Below are 21918 nucleotides of genomic sequence, written 5' to 3' on the forward strand. Positions count from 1 at the left end.
GCTTTTAACACAATTCAGCCGCACATTTTAGCCTCAAGACTTTTAGATCATTTTAATCTAAGTTGTAATCTTGTGGGCTGGATTCTGAGCTTCCTCACTAACAGGACACAAAAAGTGAGAGTGAATGGGGTCTTGTCTGAGCAGACCCAGTCCTCCATTGGGACACCACAAGGTAGTGCTATCTCTCCACTTTTGTATATTTTATACACTGATCTCTGCAGAAGTTGGAGGGAGGGGAGGACTATTCTTAAGTATGCAGATGACACTGTTATTGTCAGTTTGCTTCAGGACAGTGAGGTTGGCCACGGCCCTGTGGTTGATGATTTCTTGGATTGGTGCGAGAAGTCTTTTCTACAGATGAATGTATTGAAGACTAAAGACATGGTCATTGACTTTAGGAAGGGCTCCCACAAACATGGAGTAACTCTCCTAAAAGGTCAGGCCGTAGAAATTGTGAGCACCTATAAATATCTGGGTACTGTTATTGATGACAAACTCACTTTTGAGTCAAATTGTGAAGTGGTGTGTAAAAAAGGTCACCAGCGCTTGTTCTGTCTTAGAAAACTGGCATCCTTTCACATTGACAAATCTTTGTTAACAATGTTTTATCGTTGTTATATCGAATCTGTTTTATCTTTTTGTTTGGTGTCATGGTTTGGAAATTTGTCAGTTAAAAATAAAAACAGTCTGAATCAGATTGTAAAATGGGCGAGCAAAATCATTGGTGGAGAGACTCAGCTGTATCCAACCTCTCTGTACATGAGGCAGGTCCAGAGATTGGTTGAGGCAGTTCTAAAGGACGCCTCACATCCTCTTTTTGATCAGTTTGAACTGCTCCCTTCAGGACGGAGGTATAAAGTTCCTTTTTGTAGAACTAAGCACTGTAAGAGCACTTTTATTCCTGCTGCTATTAGTGTACTTAACAGACGACCTTGATTGTATATTTAATTAATTTATCCGCTTTTTTGCTTTGAGATGGCACACGCTCTGTGACTTTTGTTCTGGCGCCATGCTATTGGCCTGTACTTGCACTGCTTTATTGGTATTGTATTCTTATATTTTTTTATATTGTATTTTTATATTTTTATTGTATTTTTATATTTTTAATTATATTTAGGGTATTATCGGTTTTTATGTGTTACGTGATTGTTATGAATGGTGTGACTCACTGCCAAAACAAATTTACCTTTTGGTACAAATAAAGTAACTTTGAACCTTCTGCTAATTTATTTATTTATTTTTTTATTTATTTATTTTTTGCGGTTTATTGGTTTACCGTTATAAAAGTTAACTTTTCAGTTAGTGGATTAGCGGTTCGCTGTGCCCACCATGGGTAGGTGACGCAAGTTTACCCGATACAGATTAAAGCTACAATATACACCGCATATACAACCCCTGGCAAAAATTATGGAATCACCGGCCTCGGAGGATGTTCATTCAGTTCTTTAATTTTGTAGAAAAAAGCAGATCACAGACATGACACAAAACTAAAGTCATTTCAAATGGCAACTTTCTGGCTTTAAGAAACACTATAAGAAATCAGGAAAAAAAATTGTGGCAGTCAGTAATGGTTACTTTTTAGACCAAGCAGAGGGAAAAAAATATGGACTCACTCAATTCTGAGGAATAAATTATGGAATCACCCTGTAAATTTTCATTCCCAAAACTAACACCTGCATCAAATCAGATCTGCTCATTAGTCTGCATCTAAAAAGGAGTGATCACACCTTGGAGAGCTGTTGCACCAAGTGGACTGACATGAATCATGGCTCCAACACGAGAGATGTCAATTGAAACAAAGGAGAGGATTATCAAACTCTTAAAAGAGGGTAAATCATCACGCAATGTTGCAAAAGATGTTGGTTGTTCACAGTCAGCTGTGTCTAAACTCTGGACCAAATACAAACAACATGGGAAGGTTGTTAAAGGCAAATATACTGGTAGACCAAGGAAGACATCAAAGCATCAAGACAGGAAACTTAAAGCAATATGTCTCAAAAATTGAAAATGCACAACAAAACAAATGAGGAACGAATGGGAGGAAACTGGAGTCAACGTCTGTGACCGAACTGTAAAGAGGCTTTCACAGTGGCGTATTCGTACAGCTGCTCATTGCGGAGTTGTGAGTCACTGAAATATGCCCCAAATACGTGCGTGCTCGGTTTTTTCCGTTGTGCATTCCGTTAGTAGAGCTGCGTATTGCGGCGTGTGTGGCTATTTTAATATGCCCGGAGTGCGCGCGTACCTCGAGTGTTCATTCCGTTCGTATAGCTGCGTGTTTATGTGTGCACAGCACGTGTATCGTTTGCCGCAAAAAAAGCCACTTCCCCTTTTTCAGTTCTCAGACAGCTGCGCTTGAAAATCAGTGGGATTTTATCATGAGTGTTTTCACGTGTGTTCATGTGAGCGGTCTCTCTCCTCTATCAGACTGCTAAAATAAAATAAAACCGATATATATATATATATATATATATATATATATATATATATATATATAGATAGATAGATAGATAGATATGTCTCTGTGTGTGTGTGAGAGAGAGAGCAGTTTTATGAAATGATGCGACACTGAGTGTGTGTGTGTGAGAGAGCAGTTTTATGAAATGATGCGACACTGAGTGTGTGTGTGTGAGAGAGCAGTTTTATGAAATGATGCGACACTGAGTGTGTGTGTGTGAGAGAGAGAGCAGTTTTATGAAATGATGCGACACTGAGTGTGTGTGTGTGAGAGAGAGCAGTTTTATGAAATGATGCGACACTGAGTGTGTGTGTGTGAGAGAGAGAGCAGTTTTATGAAATGATGCGACACTGAGGTGTGTGTGTGTGAGAGAGAGAGCAGTTTTATGAAATGATGCGACACTGAGTGTGTGTGTGTGTGTGAGAGAGAGAGCAGTTTTATGAAATGATGCGACACTGAGTGTGTGTGTGTGTGTGTGTGTGAGAGAGAGCAGTTTTATGAAATGATGCGACACTGAGTGTGTGTGTGTGTGTGTGTGTGTGAGAGAGAGCAGTTTTATGAAATGATGCGACACTGAGTGTGTGTGTGTGTGTGTGTGTGAGAGAGAGAGCAGTTTTATGAAATGATGCGACACTGAGTGTGTGTGTGTGTGTGTGTGTGAGAGAGAGAGCAGTTTTATGAAATGATGCGACACTGAGTGTGTGTGTGTGTGTGTGTGTGAGAGAGAGCAGTTTTATGAAATGATGCGACACTGAGTGTGTGTGTGTGTGAGAGAGAGAGCAGTTTTATGAAATGATGCGACACTGAGTGTGTGTGTGTGTGTGTGTGTGTGAGAGAGAGAGCAGTTTTATGAAATGATGCGACACTGAGTGTGTGTGTGTGTGTGTGTGAGAGAGAGAGCAGTTTTATGAAATGATGCGACACTGAGTGTGTGTGTGTGTGTGTGTGTGTGAGAGAGAGAGCAGTTTTATGAAATGATGCGACACTGAGTGTGTGTGTGTGTGTGTGAGAGAGAGCAGTTTTATGAAATGATGCGACACTGAGTGTGTGTGTGTGAGAGAGAGAGCAGTTTTATGAAATGATGCGACACTGAGTGTGTGTGTGTGTGTGTGAGAGAGAGAGCAGTTTTATGAAATGATGCGACACTGAGTGTGTGTGTGTGTGAGAGAGAGAGCAGTTTTATGAAATGATGCGACACTGAGTGTGTGTGTGTGTGAGAGAGAGAGCAGTTTTATGAAATGATGCGACACTGAGTGTGTGTGTGTGTGTGAGAGAGAGAGCAGTTTTATGAAATGATGCGACACTGAGTGTGTGTGTGTGTGTGAGAGAGAGAGCAGTTTTATGAAATGATGCGACACTGAGTGTGTGTGTGTGTGTGAGAGAGAGCAGTTTTATGAAATGATGCGACACTGAGTGTGTGTGTGTGTGTGAGAGAGAGCAGTTTTATGAAATGATGCGACACTGAGTGTGTGTGTGTGTGTGAGAGAGAGAGCAGTTTTATGAAATGATGCGACACTGAGTGTGTGTGTGTGTTCATGTGTGCACACAGTGGAAGTGCGCCCTGTTCTCTACTGCATGGTGTGGTGCGGCTTAACAGAGTCATTTAACATTATTATTTATTTTTTTTATGCAGCGAGTGCGAGTTTATTTTAGAGTCACAGCTCTTTTCTACTTTGATCAGACTGATCGATCAGGGTGTTTGATGAGCGCACCGACATGCAGCGAGTGGCGTTTATGAGAGGGAGAGCGCGAGCGCACGAGAGAGCGCCTTTATGAGCCTTAAGGAGACTCACTCATCTGAATAAAACCTCTCTCTCTCTTTCTCTCTCTCTATAATCAAAGCTGTGACTATTTAAAATCTGTCTCTCTCTGAGCAAGAGAGATTTTATTTAGAGGAATCTGAGTCTCCTTATAACAGTGCTCTCTTGCGCGTGCATGCTCGCTCTCCCTCTCTCTCTGTGAGAGAGAGAGAGAGAGAGAGAGAGAGAGAGAGAGAGAGAGAGAGAGAGAGAGAGAGATTTTATGAAATAATGTGACACTGAAACAGTCCTCGTCCAATATAGTGAAGCAACGATCTCGCAGTATTTATAGCTCCAGAAGAACAACAGGCAGATGTGAAGTTGCGCACAGTCTGTATTGCAGCGTGGGCGGGCTCACGATAGCGGACAGTAGCACGGCGCTGCGTGGACTCCCGTGGAGGATCCATGCTGTGCTGTACGCCGAAGAAAATTAAACAGGTTTAATTTCTTCCGTCCTACGCGCGTAGACCTCAACATACTACTACGTATGGAGAAAAAAACTCCACGTGAAGTGGGCGGAGAGCTGCTCATTACAGCGTAGACGATACGCTGTAATGAGCAGCTGTACGAATACGCCAATGTGAAAGCCCCTTAAGAAACTGCCTAAAGGAAATGGGATTTACATACAGAAAAGCTAAACGAAAGTCATCATTAACATCTAAACAGAAAAAAACAAGGTTACAATGGGCTAAAGAAAAGCAATCGTGGACTGTGGATGACTGCATGAAAGTCATATTCAGTGATGAATCTCAAATCTGCATTGGGCAAGGTGATGATGCTGGAACTTTTGTTTGGTGCCGTTCCAATGAGATTTATAAAGATGACTGCCTGAAGAGAACATGTAAATTTCCACAGTCATTGATGATATGGGGCTGCATGTCAGGTAAAGGCACTGGGGAGATGGCTGTCATTACATCATCAATAAATGCACAAGTTTACGTTGATATTTTGGACACTTTTCTTATCCCATCAATTGAAAGGATGTTTGGGGATGATATCATTTTTCAAGATGATAATGCATCTTGCCATAGAGCAAAAACTATGAAAACATTCCTTGCAAAAATTCACATAGGGTCAATGTCATGACCTGCAAATAGTTTGGATCTTAATCCAATTGAAAATCTTGAACAACCAACATCTTTTGCAACATTGCGTGATGATTTACCCTCTTTTAAGAGTTTGATAATCCTCTCCTTTGTTTCAATTGACATCTCTCGTGTTGGAGCCATGATTCATGTCAGTCCACTTGGTGCAACAGCTCTCAAAGGTGTGTTCACTCCTTTTTAGATGCAGACTAATGAGCAGATCTGATTTGATGCAGGTGTTAGTTTTGGGGATGAAAATTTACAGGGTGATTCCATAATTTATTCCTCAGAATTGAGTGAGTCCATATTTTTTTCCCTCTGCTTGGTCTAAAAAAGTAACCATTACTGACTGCCACAATTTTTTTTTTCCTGATTTCTTATAGTGTTTCTTAAAGCCAGAAAGTTGCCATTTGAAATGACTTTAGTTTTGTGTCATGTCTGTGATCTGCTTTTTTTCTACAAAATTAAACAACTGAATGAACATCCTCCGAGGCTGGTGATTCCATAATTATTGCCAGGGGTTGTATAACGCCACATATTTTGCTGTAAGATGTTTTGTTGCACTGCAAGATTTGAGGTTACACTTTTACTACTCCTAAAAGTGACTTCAGTTTTAGATTTTCATTTATTTTGCTGTTGGATTGCTGAATGTAGACTGCACTAAAATTTTTATTGTAACAGACAGCATCCCTGGAAAAGCAGGAGTATTATTTATTTTTTTAGTGGAATAATGAATAAGCACTGCCAACTGTTGTTGGGTGTGCTTGGTTTGCCTACGTTACACTCAGCCCATAAGTGGGTAAAGAGGCGGAGTGCAAGACCTGACGTGACCAGGGCGGGACAGATTAAGTCTGAACATGCCTGCATCCTCAAGTTACCAAACAAACTGAAAGCTAAGAGGCTAACCTTGATTCTGTTGTTTCTTAAGTAATTGTTGGGGTAAGCAGAGAAAGCACTGAGGGACAAGGATGAGGGACATCAAACAGGGTTTGTCAGTGTGTCCTATCCAGACTGTGTTCCTCTTGCCAGTTGAAGCAAGCGACCGCGTTATTCCACCCAGACACTTTGGAAGCATAAATGGAATTGGTTAATTTACCTTTTCTTCTGAAATATGAACCTAAAAGTAAAAGTGTACTGATCCGCATTTGTGTTGAATCACTGTCCCCTCGTGTCTGTTCAATCATTCAAGTTAAGATAGACAATGCCTGTGTAAAGTTTCATGGATGAGATGGCTGCCAAATAGACACTGTGTACAATGATTCCAAATCGGTACAGAGTGGAGATTTATGAGATGCCATCATTTGCGCAAAAATCAAGTAAACTTAAAATGGGAAAAAAATATTGAAGGCAGTCTCGCTTGACACGTTGCACAACATTAAAAAAAGCAAAACACTTAATGCACTGCACAGTAAATTCATCAAAGTGAATGACAAGAAATGTAATCCAGTTTGTAAATGTTTGAGTGCCTGATGGCAGATCCCTCCTGCTCACAGATTACAGATACTGTACAAAGATTTGAAGAATTTTCAAAAACCGAACTTGTACCTAACGGTGACGTTTAAACTGTGGTGTGAACCAGACTGCGACTTCTTTAAAGTTGTTTGACCTTTCCTCTGACGCGGTGCTTCCTGCAGGTCCTGTGTTGTTAGGGCCACCATCACCACCCGGAAAAATATGAAAAATTGCGTGCTGCTAACCTGACAGATTATAGTGTGAAAATGATGTAATAAGCCAGGCTTGTTGATATTTCTTAATGACATTTCTGTAAAAAACTGGTTTTGAAAATGAAATGTTGAGTTTTCTCATTTTCATAGCATATAATTAGGGCCACAGGGAACTCTTTCCTCCATTATCAATTAACCTGTTACTATTTTTTATTTTGTTTCCGCAACCTGTGTAGGTCTTTATTTTGAATAAAAATGACTATCATGTTGCCCGTGGAGAGCCACAGGCTCTAGATCAGGTAGTGTTTATAAAATAGGTAGCTGACATTTTTCACAGCTTTTAAAATGTATAATCTCGACCAGAAAATATGTACATCGCTTTGGCTTCTCCCTTGTTTGCACTTGGGGTCGCGGTGGCTCTGCATGTTGGATTGGCACACGTTTTACGCCGGATGCCCTTCCTGACGCAACTCCACATTACATACAGAGATGTGGTGGGGGTGTGGTTTGAACCGCGAACCTTCCACACTGAAACCAAGTGCACTAAGTACGATACAAAAAGTTTGCTGGCATTTTCAAAGTGGAAACAGAAACATAATGGAAAATAGCACAGATTTGTTCCCCCTACTCACCCTACCCCATAATATGTGAGTCAGGTAGTTATAAAAAATAAACAGTTTTTGTTAATTGACTCCTGAATTAATCAAATATTTGCTTTAATGTGTCATACTGTTTGTGGTGCAGGAGTGTATCTGCAGTGGTGTGAATGAGGGTGATATGGCAGACCACACCCCGCCTCTGGAGTCCGGCCAGCTTCTCAGCCCTGAGCTCCCAATCCTGGCTTCACCACCACCCCCACCCATGGTCAATGGTGAGGGCCCTCAGCAGGTACAGTCAGATCCTGTTCCCTTTGTCTCTATGATTTGCCATTTGTCTGTCAAGACTGTGCTGGATGTTTCATCCTTGACCATGAATTGGCAGCTTTTTACCCTCGGATGAAAAATTGACTGCTTAGTAATGTTGAAAAAGTTAGAATATGACTGCCTTAAAATTTTAATACATTCAGGAAGTTAATTAGTAGATTTTCTTTTTTTTTTTTTTTTTGCATATAGCCATAATATGTGTGTATGTATATATATATGTATGTATGTATATATGTATGTATGTATATATGTATGTATGTATATATGTATATATTGTATGTATGTATATATGATGTATGTATGTATGTATGTATGTATGTATATATGATGTATATATGTATGTATGTATGTATGTATGTATATATATATGTATGTATGTATGTATGTATGTATGTATGTATGTATGTATGTATGTATATATGTATGTATATATGTATGTATGTATGTATGTATGTATATATATATGTATGTATGTATGTATGTATATATATATGTATGTATGTATGTATAGATGTATGTATGTATGTATTAGTATGTATGTATGTTATGTATGTATGTATGTATGTATGTATGTATGTATGTATATATGTATGTATGTATGTATATATATGTATGTATGTATATATGTATATATATGTATGTATGTATATATGTATATATATGTATGTATGTATATATGTATGTGTATATATGTATGTATGTATATGTATGTATGTATATATATGTATGTATATATATGTATGTGTGTATATGTATGTGTGTATATGTATGTGTGTATATGTATATGTATGTATGTATATGTATGTATGTATATGTATGTATGTATATGTATGTATGTATATGTATGTATGTATGTATGTATATGTATGTATGTATGTATGTATATGTATGTATGTATGTATATGTATGTATGTATGTATATATGTATATGTGTATATGTATGTATATGTATATGTGTATATGTATGTATATGTATATGTGTATATGTATGTATATGTATATGTGTATATGTATGTATATAATTTTTTTTTTTTTTTCCCAGCAGTTTTTGTAGTGTTAATTATGTGCTGTAAGGGTTGATCAGCCTGGCCGCAGGAGGAACTCATAACTTGCAATCTTTAATGAGAATTTTATCATTTAATTGTTGTACTTTACTTCATTATAGTGTGTAATATTATAGCAAAGAATGTCTTTTCACTTTCCATTTCTTTGAGAGGTCAGTACGTCTAATCAACCTTGTCCTTAGTCTTATCCTGTAACTCCTCCCCACTTAACCCTTTTCCTTTCAAATTTTTATTCTTTGTATTGGTCCACTTACACCTTGGCCTTTATTTCTTTCACTATATTTTTGTGTATTCTCATCAGTCATTGATATTTGTTTTCGTCACATGTTCAACCCACCACTGCCAACATTTATTTTCATTTAATTTTTTTTTAGATATTGCTTCTCCTGTTGTATTTCTTTTTCTTATTTTGTACAGCTTGGTGACTATATGCAGCTGTCTCAACATCCTCATTATAGCCAACTTCAACTCCTGCACTCCCTTCACTGCCCATGTTTCAGGCCCATATATCATTGCTGGTTTTACTGCGGCCTTATAAACGTTGCATTTAAGGATCATCTTGATTCTCTATTTACATAGCACTTCTGGTACCCTTTTTTACATTTTCCATTCAGAGTTGAGTTGCATTTCATCTCATTACATGACTCATTGACTGTCTCTTCAGCCCTGTCACAAGATGTAGCTGAGTGGCAAATTTGTCATTATAAAATAATCATATTGCTGGCCATTTTGAGTTTGATGTTATGTATGCCGCCAAGGTTGTTTTTTTCTTTTACAGACTTGCCAAGTGCTATGCAGTTTGCATATCCAGCACACATTTGTCACTTTGAACTGTTTTCAGTTTCCCTACTCCAGACAGCAGTACTTAAAAATTTGTAAAGCTAATATTGACAACATACTTTTCTGAATTATACTCCCAATTAAGCCATTTTAACATTAAAGCAATGGCGACTGTGCAGTAAAGACCTTGTGAACGCAAGGACAGCAGTACAATGTCTACCATTAGCGTCTGCAGTATTTATTTTAAATAAATACCTCCAGGTGCTTTAGCAAAATTTGCTGTGGTTCATTATTGTAGGTCCATACTCGATCTGCATATACGTTTTACACTGCATGCTCTTCCTTTCACAGTTCCCTTTCTCGTAGGAGAAACAACCTAAGGTGTATGCAGGTGAGCCCCATTAACTTGCGCAAGTTAGGGTCTACAAAATCGGACCACGAGTTATCTGAAATGCAAGTTAATAAGTTCAACCAAAAAAAAATTAAAATCAGCTTAGTTTCGACCATTTGAAGCATGATTGTGTGGTCTCTGAAAGTGGTAAGGGCATAGTGAATGGTTATCACCAGCAGAAGGCCCTATGCGCTAGTATAAAAGACTGCAGAGGAGCGAGGCGGCAGGCAGAGAGACAGTTCGCTGTTGCATTTATGAATAACATTAATAAACGTTCATCATCTGGAGTGGGTTCGGGATCTTTTTTCTTCTCCAGCTGCTGCAATTCAGTGATGTGGAGTTTGTCAGTGCAGAAGATTCCCGACTATTTAAGTTTTCGGATGTGACTCTTTGAATCCTTACTGTCAGCGATCAACGTGATCAATTTTAATTGAATCCTTATGCAGCGGGCACACCTATGCGGGAGCAAAGCGTAAGAGCAAAGCGATCACATAAGAATGAGTTCACGCCTTCACCCCTATTTATTTTCTTTAATTTCCACTCTTTCTGTCTGTCATGTAAACTACAGTTTACATGGCGGAAGTGACATCAGCCGGCCAGGCCGGCTTCACACTGCGACGCACTCAGATGCTGGCCGGTTCTCATGAGGGCGTGAGTGCCCGCCACGTGCACTGCGTGTTTTCTGAGTTGCAGTACACAGCGGTCAGCTGTTTGAGCAGTGCACTGTGCTGGACAGCGACCAGACTCCGGGTCCCCCAACCACAGCTGACAATGTTGGATTCATGGTGTGTGGGTGTGTGTGTTGGTGGTGGGGGGGGGGGTGTGACACCCTCCACAAGCCATTTGTGTTGGGGGGGAGTGCGACACAAGGGGAAGGACAATGACGACACACTCCACACAGCGTGTGTGTGTGTGTGTGTGTGTGTGTGGGGGGGGGGGTGGTGGTTGCCTGCTCGCTACTATTGTACCAGGAGCACGAATACCCTGCCTTTTCTAAGTGTCCAGCAAGCGGTGTTTGATGTTCGTGTGTGGCAACTGGAATTTGGTCGATACCTGCCGAGAGGGGGAACAAATGAGGGCATTCGTTGTCTTTTGGCCACTTGTGTGCGTGAATGGTTGTGGCGACAAGTGTATGAGGACGCACGAGGGCTGTCAATAAAGTAACGGTCCTTTTTATTTTTTTCAAAAACTATATGGATTTCATTCATATGTTTTTACGTCAGACATGCTTGAACCCTCGTGCGCATGCGTGAGTTTTTCCACGCCTGTCGGTGACGTCATTCGCCTGTGAGCACTCCTTGTCGGAGGAGTCGTCCAGCCCCTCGTCGGAATTCCTTTGTCTGAGAAGTTGCTGAGAGACTGGCGCTTTGTTTGATCAAAATTTTTTCTAAGCCTGTGAGACACATCGAAGTGGACACGGTTCGAAAATTAAGCTGGTTTTCAGTGAAAATTTTAACGGCTGATGAGAGATTTTGAGGTGATACTGTCGCTTTAAGGACTTCCCACGGTGCGAGACGTCGCTCAGCGCTCTCAGCCGCCGTCGTCAGCCTGTTCAAGCTGAAAACCTCCACATTTCAGGCTCTATTGATCCAGGACGTCGTGAGAGAACAGAGAAGTTTCAGAAGAAGTCGGTTTCAGCATTTTATCCGGATATTCCACTGTTAAAGGAGATTTTTTTAATGAAAGACGTGCGGACGGGTCCGCGCGTCGGGACGCAGCCGCCGCGACGCTCCGCCACAGGAAAAACACCTCTGTTGAAAGCCTTAAGGACAAGTTGGAACATGTCCTGCCTGTTAAACAATTTCTCATATACTCACTCCACTGAAAGCCATCAAAAGCCGCCTGGATTTTACAAATGGTTATCAACACGGAGGTGTTTTTCGGCTGCGTCCCGACGCGCGGATCCGTCCGCACGTCTTTCATTAAAAAAATCTCCTTTAACAGTGGAATATCCGGATAACATGCTGAAACCGACTTCTTCTGAAACTTCTCTGTTCTCTCACGACGTCCTGGATCAATAGAGCCTGAAATGTGGAGGTTTTCAGCTTGAACAGGCTGACGACAGCGGCTGAGAGCGCTGAGCGACGTCTCGCACCGTGGGAAGTCCTTAAAGCGACAGAATCACCTCAAAATCTCTCATCAGCTGTTAAAATTTTCACTGAAAACCAGCTTAATTTTTCGAACCGTGTCCACTTCGATGTCTCACAGGTTTAGAAAAAATTTTGATCAAACAACGCGCCAGTCTCTCAGCAACTTCTCAGACAAAGGAATTCCGACGAGGGGCTGGACGACTCCTCCCACAAGGAGTGCTCACAGGCGAATGACGTCACCGACAGGCGTGGAAAAACTCACGCATGTGCACGAGGGTTCAAGCATGTCTGATGTAAAAACATATGAATGAAATCCATATAGTTTTTGAAAAAAATAAAAAGGACCGTTACTTTATTGACAGCCCTCGTATATCAGCGAACGTCAGCTTGCTTCAACGTCCTCTTAACTCATAAAAATCTTACCCTTCACTTAATTAGACTTATGGCAGCGTTTTGTAATACAGTTGGCATACTCTGGCTAAATCATCATGGTGTGACAGGTCCTTTAGAATGAAGTTAGAATGAAAATCTGTACAAATTTCTGGTGTGATTTTTATTTTTTGCTGGAGTGAGGAAAACAGACGGCAGTCTGTACACAAACTCAGTGCACTGCGTCACAGACTACATCATGAGAATTGTTTTTTGCAAGTTGACAACAATTTTGGACTCCTATTTAAAGTTTGTGTTGGACTGTTGTCAAAGCGCCAAAATGTAAGTCCCTTTTGTGTTTATAAATTAATAAAATATCAAGTGACAATGTTCTAGTTTGGTTATTATTCCTATTTAAAGTTTGTATTGGACTGTTGACGTCAAAGCGCCAAAATGTAAGTCCCTTTTCTGTTTATAAATTAATAAAATATCAAGTGACAATGATCTAGTTTGGCCATTATTCCTATTTAAAGTTTGTGTTGGACTGTTGACGTCAAAGCGCCAAAATGTAAGTCCCTTTTCTGTTTATAAATTAATAAAATATCAAGTGACAATGATCTAGTTTGGCCATTATATAAAACAAATTGTTTTTTTCATTCTTTCAAAGGGACAAAAATTACCACATTACATTCACATTGTTCACTGAATGAAATATTCGTTCCATTGAACTCATAAACATTCATTATTTGTATAATAATGTCTTCAGAGTTGTCCATCTTGTGGGTTCCCTCACTAGTCTCTTTCATGTATGTTCATGGTGAATTTTTGTGTAAACAGTATGATACTAAAATGGTTTGACATGAACATACTGCCAGAGATAGCAGGATCAATAAACACTAGTGCTTCATTTTGTTTGTCTACTCACATTTTGTATTTATTTACTTATTTATTTATTTATTTAACAGAAACAGAATCACAATCCCAGCATGATGTGTCCTCAATTTTTTGCTCTACCCTGCCCCTTTTAATATAACAGTATAGAACCTTTATTGTCATGAACATATGCATACATAATTGAAATTTGTCCTCTGCATTTAACCATCCTATTAAGATGACTAGAACCCTGAAGTCGATACCTTGTGAGCAGCAATACAGCTGAATATTAAAAAATGACACATTTAGCTGCAGTCAGGTCCATTACATGTAATAAAAAAATTGCATTATGGAGATCAAGACTGTATCCACGTGTACATTTGAGGCATTGTCCACTCTTCACCACATGATGGCAGTGATGTACATTATGACTTCTGTGTGCCACTTAAGAGTGGAAATTAAATTGATCTGCTGTAGTGTTGACGGAGGTCTTTCTGAAGATGTGCCAGTGTGCTTTGCACATGGTTTTCAGCTGTCATCAGCAGCTTTAGCCTGAGCCATGTTAATGTGGATATGAGCTGTGTCTGTTTAGTACACCACTAGTTCATTTTGCTTTTTTCTTATAAATAACTCTCTGGTCTACATATTGTTTTTTCCTTTTAAAGAATACCTACAGGCTGCATGGGTGAAAACTAAGGCTAAATTTGTGAGCAGACAATCAGGGGCGTTAAATATTTATGAGCTGATTTTATTTTTTATGATTCAGACAGATTAGTATTAGAGAGTGATATAAGACCCCCTCAGATTTGCCTGATATTTTTTTTTATTTTTTGGTGGAAGGTTTATGGGTGGATAGAAAAGTCTTAGAATTCCAAGTCCCTAAACCATTGTTTTTTTTTTGTTTTTTTTTTACTGGGCCTCTAAAGGGGTAATTTTCTTAAAGGCCCAAGTTGGACTTCATAAAAAATTAGGTTTTGAAGTTGAAATATCTCAATACGCCAATGACTGCCCAGCTTCATTTTCATTGGTGTCAATCTGTGATGGGAAGAGTAAAAAAATTCTCCATGCGATGCACATATCTTGCAAATACTTTTCTGACCATTATTGTACAATAATTATCAGGATGGAAATAATTGCCATTAGAACAATATGGGTGACGAAACAGACTTGTTACATGTGTGACCCACTTTATGAATGAATTGAATGAATGAATTTATTCAACACACACACACACACGCTTGCCAAAAAAAGTCTTGTTAAACAGAAACAACTATTCAAATACTCATTTGTAAACTTACTACCTATGTAAACTTACTGCATTATAATAGTCAGAAAAGAGTTGTTAATCAGGAAATTGGCCCTTCTGGAGGCCCTAGCAAAAGCCCATTTGGTTTAGGGACTTGGAATATTAGGATTTTTCTATCTACCCATAGACCTTCCATCAAAACAAAAAACAGGAAAATCTGAGATGATCACATACCACCCCATTCTTAAAAAAAAAAAAACTCCCTCTTTAAACAGTCTGATGGGAAGCACCTGGGTCGCGTAAAATACCTGCTAGTCACATGTACCAAGACTTCTGCACACCTAAAAAAATTTGTCATGTGATACATAAAGTGCTATGTTACGTTGTTTACTTTAACATATCTCTGTCAAGACCTGGTGTTAATCCCCAAAATGTGTATCAGCTGCAAATTATGAATTATCTGCAAACTATTAATTGCCAAACATGAATACTGACAAAATATCTTTTCAGTATTCACGTTTTGCAATTAACGGTTTGTGGATAATTCATGATTTGCAGCTGATTCACGTTTTGGAGGTTAACCCTCAGCGGCTGACGCAGTTGTTTACGACGGCTGAGACCAAGTTTTACTAAATTATAAATAACTTTTTAATGATATGATAAAAACATACTCTTTTTTTTTTTTTTTTTTTTGGCTGAAAAGTTAACTCCGCGGACTTTTGACCCAGCCATCCACCAGCTGTGTGATGACATGCGCAATGTGAGTGTCCAATCGGAATTGGTTCACTGTCACATGGTTTTCCAAAATCCAATCGTAGGGCAGATTTACCTCACGTGATACACCAAAGATTGTTTTTAGGAGTGATGTGTTACTAGTTGGCCCGTTTGAATAGCCCCCTGGCTGCTGGCTCCAATGCGCCATTACGCACAGCGATCAGTGAAAGTGAGCAGACGGAGAGCCTCTCACACAATCTCATGTGCTCAAACAAAGAGTGTGCGAGTATCACGATTGCTCCACTAGTTTGCCTGTGAATGTTATTGGATAAAGCCCCTTTCACATTGGCGTATGTTTCATTTTCTTCGGCGTAGAGCGCTGGACACAGTTTTAAGCAGGTCTGCGCAGCACAGTGTTACTCCATGCAAGTCTGTGCAATACGGCACTCCTGTACACAACCAAAAACTGAGTACTGCATCCAGAGGAATCAGCTGAGAACATGATCACACAGCCCACAGCACCTGTGGGCTCAGAACAGGGAACTGTGACTTTATAATAAAAGCGCACTCGATGCATGTTGGTGCGCTCATAAGATGCCCTGATCGTGTCAGTAATGCAACTGTAAAATTCTCATGATGGATTCCACTGTTTTCCAAGTGCAGTGATGTGTTCTGCACAGCCGGCAGGAGTGAACTGGGTTTAAATAGCGACAAGGTACACGCGACTGTGTGCACACATTAAAAAAGCGAACACACGCAGCCGCAAGTATGAAACGAACATGGAAAAAGGCTGAGTACGCGCGCATTTCGGGCGTATTTAAATGAAACACAATGCTGCAATACGCAGCTCTACGAATACGCTAATGTGAAAGGGGCTTAAGCCTGTGGCAAGCTCTCTCGCTCCTACGTAAAGCTCTGTTTACCATATCAATGGAGCGAGGGGGGGGCGGGCGCTCCTCAGAGCCTAAATGGGCCTCGACTTGTGAAAGCTGCTTTCAGAGAAGGAGAGAAGACACACACAGTCAACTTCATAGAAGTATAAGTTTGTGATGTGACCTTTGTGTAATAGCAGACAGAAATTGCTTTGAGATGAAGACAAACAAAATGTGAATCGTACAACTCACGATTCAATTCGATTCCAATTCTTGGGGTGAAGATTCAATTCAGAATCGATTTTCGATTCAAAGAGCTCTGAGAAATAGTTATATTACTTAAAAAATGTTTAAGAAAATGCAGCTTTACAGGTTAATCAAGTGATTCTAGATGTAAATTTACTTATCTGCTTTGGTCATTCAGAGTTGGCTGGCAGTTTAGCGACACGCTGGTCAGTAGTCGGCAGGTACTGCTGCTGTGCTACTTTTAGCTCTGGGTGATGGCGTTGCATGTGGGCTTGCGGATTTGAATTGTTTCTGAAGTACTTGACTTTCATTTTGCAGATTTTGCACACTGCATAAGTCATCTCAAGCTCCTTCTTACGCAGCAAAATAATAAAATCCAAAATGCGCCCAAACATTTTGCCTTCAGCAAAGACGGTGCTGGCTGAATTAGCTCTTCATCTGCCATGCTACGCTGCAGCTCACGAATGTTTGAAGTGTGCCGGACCCTGCCCTCGCGGGGACGCTATAGTGTGGAAGCCGTTGCCTGACAAACAGTACACACAGCGAGTAAGCAAGAAAATGTTATTAAAAAAATGACTTTTAAAAATTGATTTTTGGACATTTTGGATCGATTCAGAATCGTAATAAATAAGAATTGCGATTCGGACGTGAATCGATTTTTTTTTTTTTTTTTTTTTCCCCTCCCCTGGCACCCATAGTATAGACCATTTTGTATATATTCAAAATGTGCATTTGTGTTTATAGTTTGAACCTTTTTGTTGTACAGTCTTTCACACAACACCTCAAATTACCTTTATAAAGTGTCAAAACAGTTGTTTATTATAGTTTACTGTGTGTTTTGAATAAATGTGTGAAAATTATTTCCGCTTTAGTTTTTCCTTATTTCTGATTGTAAACCTTTATTACACTTAAAACATAAAACATCACTATAGCATATATATTCTGAAAATACAGGTTGTCCTGGAAAAAAGAGACATAAAACTTGATTGTGGGATGCAGGGAGAGCTGTTAACAGCAATAATAAAACATTTATGCCAGGCAAGTGAACTGTTCAAAAAATGCCATCGGACGCCAGAGGGTTAACACCTGGAAGCAAAAGTTGACAATGTGAACTGCCCTGTCGTATTCATCTTTTGATGTCAAACCCAAATATCTTCCATGTGTAGCAGAAACAAATAAATATGTGTGGTCATTCGAGTACTTGTAGAGAGCAGTGTACAAGTCTATGGCAGGCACAGAGTGCAGTGGAGAGGCTCATCTGAAATTTGTGGGAACAGATGAATACAGAAATTCCTTGTGACAAATCTTTGCTGGAAATCTTGAATCTCTGCTGCTGTTGGTCAGATTGTTTTTTGTAAATGCAACCAGTTCCATGTGGAATGGCACCTCACAGGAATCTGTCTTCAATGTTTGGTTTTTAGCTTTTCAAGAAAGCTTGCTGTGGTGTTCCTATAAATTGGGTGTTGCTTCTTTGTCTGTGTGTCTGAGGATGTATCTAAATATCTTTACAGTTGCAGAGTTGATGTGCAGAAACCACTAGAAGGGGGTCTGGCCCTGACAGAGACAGTCAGGACCATGGTGACAGTGAAGAGGATGCACGGTGATGGCTGACTCCTCTGTCTGTGACCTTTATTTGAAGACGTCATTCTTTGATCTTAGTGTCTCTCCCATTCCAGACTTGGTATTAACGGTCTGTTGGACCAATTATTGTGACGCTGAGATGGCTTTGGGTTTGTGATACACCACTTCCATCAGTGCCCCCCAAAGTTTTTCTTGTTTTGCCTTTGAGCTTGTGACTAAATTGGTAATACATAGATGATTCTTTGTGTTTGTCAGTAATTAACCTAGGCAGTGGCTGCACAATTTATTATTTTTTGAATGAGAATTTGTAACTTCTTTCATTTTCATTCAATATTTTGCCTACATTTAAAGTTTGCCATTGTTTGTACATATTTTATGTTGTTTTACTGTGTCCTGTGTATGCACCCCGACAAATGGGGAGAAACATTTTGGACAAAGATTTGATAAGCCTCTTGGAGAAATGATTCAGTGGCATTTGTTTTCCAACAGATTATTGCTGTCTTTTATGGGTTTCTGATTGTGCAGTTTCTTCTTAACCCCTCTCACACAAGAAGCTATGGGAGATATTGACATTCAGACATTGATCAGCAAGGGAGAAGCCTTTTTTTTTCTTTTTTTTTTTTGCTGATTTGGAAAAAATGATCCGATCTATTGGAGATTTTGATGGAGTTTTAAAGCACAAACGGCAGGAGAGCGTTGTATGAAAGAACATCTGCAGTGTAAAAATATACTCGGTGGTGGAAGTGATGTGCATCAGGCATCAGAGGTTCAACGACATGTTGAGTTTTGAGAAATGATAGAGCCGTAGTTGTAGGTCAAAGGTGCATCCTTTACATTTTCTACTCGTGCTCCTAAAATTTTTAGTTAGTGGACACAGTGCTCCTGCTAAAAAAGTTAATGAGCTCTGTACTGGCAGATGGCACACATTTATAAAATCGACATTAAGAAGTTGGCAGGACTGTACATGTGTTGCATTGTGTGAGGTAGAGTTTGTATGATCTCTGAGCTTTGTCCTTTGGTACAGAAGCAAGACACACAGGGTGGATGTAAGGGTTAGAGTGCAAATGGGAATGAATAAAATTATTGTTGCACAATACAATACACATTTCGGAATTCGATAGATTAGACATCAGTCGGGCTGCATACTTTCATTGTTCTTTGTAGGGGTAGTTTGTTGTCAAAATTGTCAAGAGCTCTCAGTGTAAGTCCCTGTAAGCGTGTGGTCCTTGAGTCTTGATGATTTGCCTTGAGTTTAGGCTGTCTGGCTGAGTTCCCCAACGTTTGTCGTGTTCAAACGTTGGGGAACCTACTGGTGGTTGGCTCTCACTGCGGTATTGTATCACTTCCTGTTCCGGAGCACAGCGGTGTTTTGCTGTATCTGTTAGCTGTTTAATCTGCACAGTTAGATTGATCTAGTTACCTAGATAATGATTTGTGTCACATCTTCACGTGCCTTAACTAAAGCACTCCCTCTGCTGAATCACCTCTAAATTATTTACACATTATTCACTTTGTGTGTTTTTAGGAATCCGCTAGCTTAGTGCAGCTACTAGCTCTTAGCCGGTTTAGCATGGCGGCTTCTCCTCTCTCTCCTGCACTTTTCTGCTCTGGGTGTGAAATGTTTAGTTATTCCTTGGCCTCCTTTAGCAGTAATGGTACTTGTAATAAGTGTAGCTTATTCGTAGCTTTGGAGGCCAGGCCAGGCTGGGCGAATTGGAGACTCGGCTCCGCACCGTGGAAAATTCTACAGCTAGCCAGGCCCCTGTAGTCGGTGCGGACCAAGGTAGCTTAGCCGCCGTTAGTTTCCCTCTGGCAGATCCCGAGCAGCCAGGAAAGCAGGCCGACTGGGTGACTGTGAGGAGGAAGCGTAGCTCTAAACAGAAGCCCAGTGTACACCGCCAACCTGTTCACATTTCTAACCATTTTTCTCCACTCGACGACACACCCGCCGAGGATCAAACTCTGGTTATTGGCGACTCTGTTTTGAGAAATGTGAAGTTAGCGACACCAGCAACCATAGTCAGTTGTCTTCCGGGGGCCAGAGCAGGCGACATTGAAGGAAATTCGAAACTGCTGGCTAAGGCTAAGCGTAAATTCGGTAAGATTGTAATTCACATCGGCAGTAATGACACCCGGTTACGCCAATCGGAGGTCACTAAAATTAACATTGAATCGGTGTGTAACTTTGCAAAAACAATGTCGGACTCTGTAGTTTTCTCTGGGCCCCTCCCCAATCGGACCGGGATTGACATGTTTAGCCGCATGTAATCCCTGAGTTGCTGGCTGTCTGAGTGGTGTCCAAAAAATGAGGTGGGCTTCATAGATAATTGGCAAAGCTTCTGGGGAAAACCTGGTCTTGTTAGGAGAGATGGCATCCATCCCACTTTGGATGGAGCAGCTCTCATTTCTAGAAATCTGGCCAATTTTCTTAAATCCTCCAAACCGTGACTATCCAGGGTTGGGACCAGGAAGCAGAATTGTAGTCTTACACACCTCTCTGCAGCTTCTCTCCCCCTGCCATCCCCTCATTACCCCAACCCCGTAGAGACGGTGCCTGCTCCCAGACCACCAATAACCAGCAAAAATCTATTTAAGCATAAAAATTCAAAAAGAAAAAATAATGTAGCACCTTCAACTGCACCACAGACTAAAACAGTTAAATATGGTCTATTAAACATTAGGTCTCTCTCTTCTAAGTCCCTGTTAGTAAATGATATAATAATTGATCAACATATTGATTTATTCTGCCTTACAGAAACCTGGTTACAGCAGGATGAATATGTTAGTTTAAATGAGTCAACACCCCCGAGTCACACTAACTGCCAGAATGCTCGTAGCACTGGCCGAGGCAGAGGATTAGCAGCAATTTTCCATTCCAGCTTATTAATTAATCAAAAACCCAGACAGAGCTTTAATTCATTTGAAAGCTTGACTCTTAGTCTTGTCCATCCAAATTGGAAGTCCCAAAATCCAGTTTTATTTGTTATTATCTATCGTCCACCTGGGTCGTTACTGTGAGTTTCTCTGTGAATTTTCAGACCTTTTGTCTGACTTAGTGCTTAGCTCAGATAAGATAATTATAGTGGGCGATTTTAACATCCATACAGATGCTGAGAATGACAGCCTCAACACTGCATTTAATCTATTATTAGACTCAATTGGCTTTGCTCAAAATGTAAATGAGTCCACCCACCACTTTAATCATATCTTAGATCTTGTTCTGACTTATGGTATGGAAATTGAAGACTTAACAGTATTCCCTGAAAACTCCCTTTTGTCTGATCATTTCTTAATAAAATTTACATTTACTCTGATGGACTACCCAGCAGTGGGGAATAAGTTTCATTACACTAGAAGTCTTTCAGAAAGCGCTGTAACTAGGTTTAAGGATATGATTCCTTCTTTATGTTCTCTAATGCCATATACAACCCCTGGCAAAAATTATGGAATCACCAGCCTTGGAGGATGTTCATTCAGTTGTTTAATTTTGTAGAAAAAAAGCAGATCACAGACATGACACAAAACTAAAGTCATTTCAAATGGCAACTTTCTGGCTTTAAGAAACACTATAAGAAATCAAGAAAAAAAATTGTGGCAGTCAGTAACGGTTACTTTTTTAGACTAAGCAGAGGAAAAAAATATGGACTCACTCAATTCTGAGGAATAAATTATGGAATCACCCTGTAAATTTTCATCCCCAAAACTAACACCTGCATCAAATCAGATCTGCTTGTTAGTCTGCATCTAAAAAGGAGTGATCACA

General features: G+C 40.0%; 1 protein-coding gene across 1 annotated transcript in view; it reads left to right on the forward strand.

Moving 5' to 3' along the window:
- Positions 1-21918, forward strand: part of fndc3a (fibronectin type III domain containing 3A) — a 250225-nt gene that overhangs the window by 41173 nt on the left and 187134 nt on the right. The window contains 1 exon segment of the mRNA XM_034168451.1: positions 7751-7894. Within this exon segment, the coding sequence (XP_034024342.1) occupies positions 7784-7894 (111 nt within the window). The 5' untranslated portion in view covers positions 7751-7783.

The sequence above is a fragment of the Thalassophryne amazonica genome, chromosome 4 (assembly GCF_902500255.1).
Source record: "Thalassophryne amazonica chromosome 4, fThaAma1.1, whole genome shotgun sequence".
NCBI classification, from domain to species: domain Eukaryota; kingdom Metazoa; phylum Chordata; class Actinopteri; order Batrachoidiformes; family Batrachoididae; genus Thalassophryne; species Thalassophryne amazonica.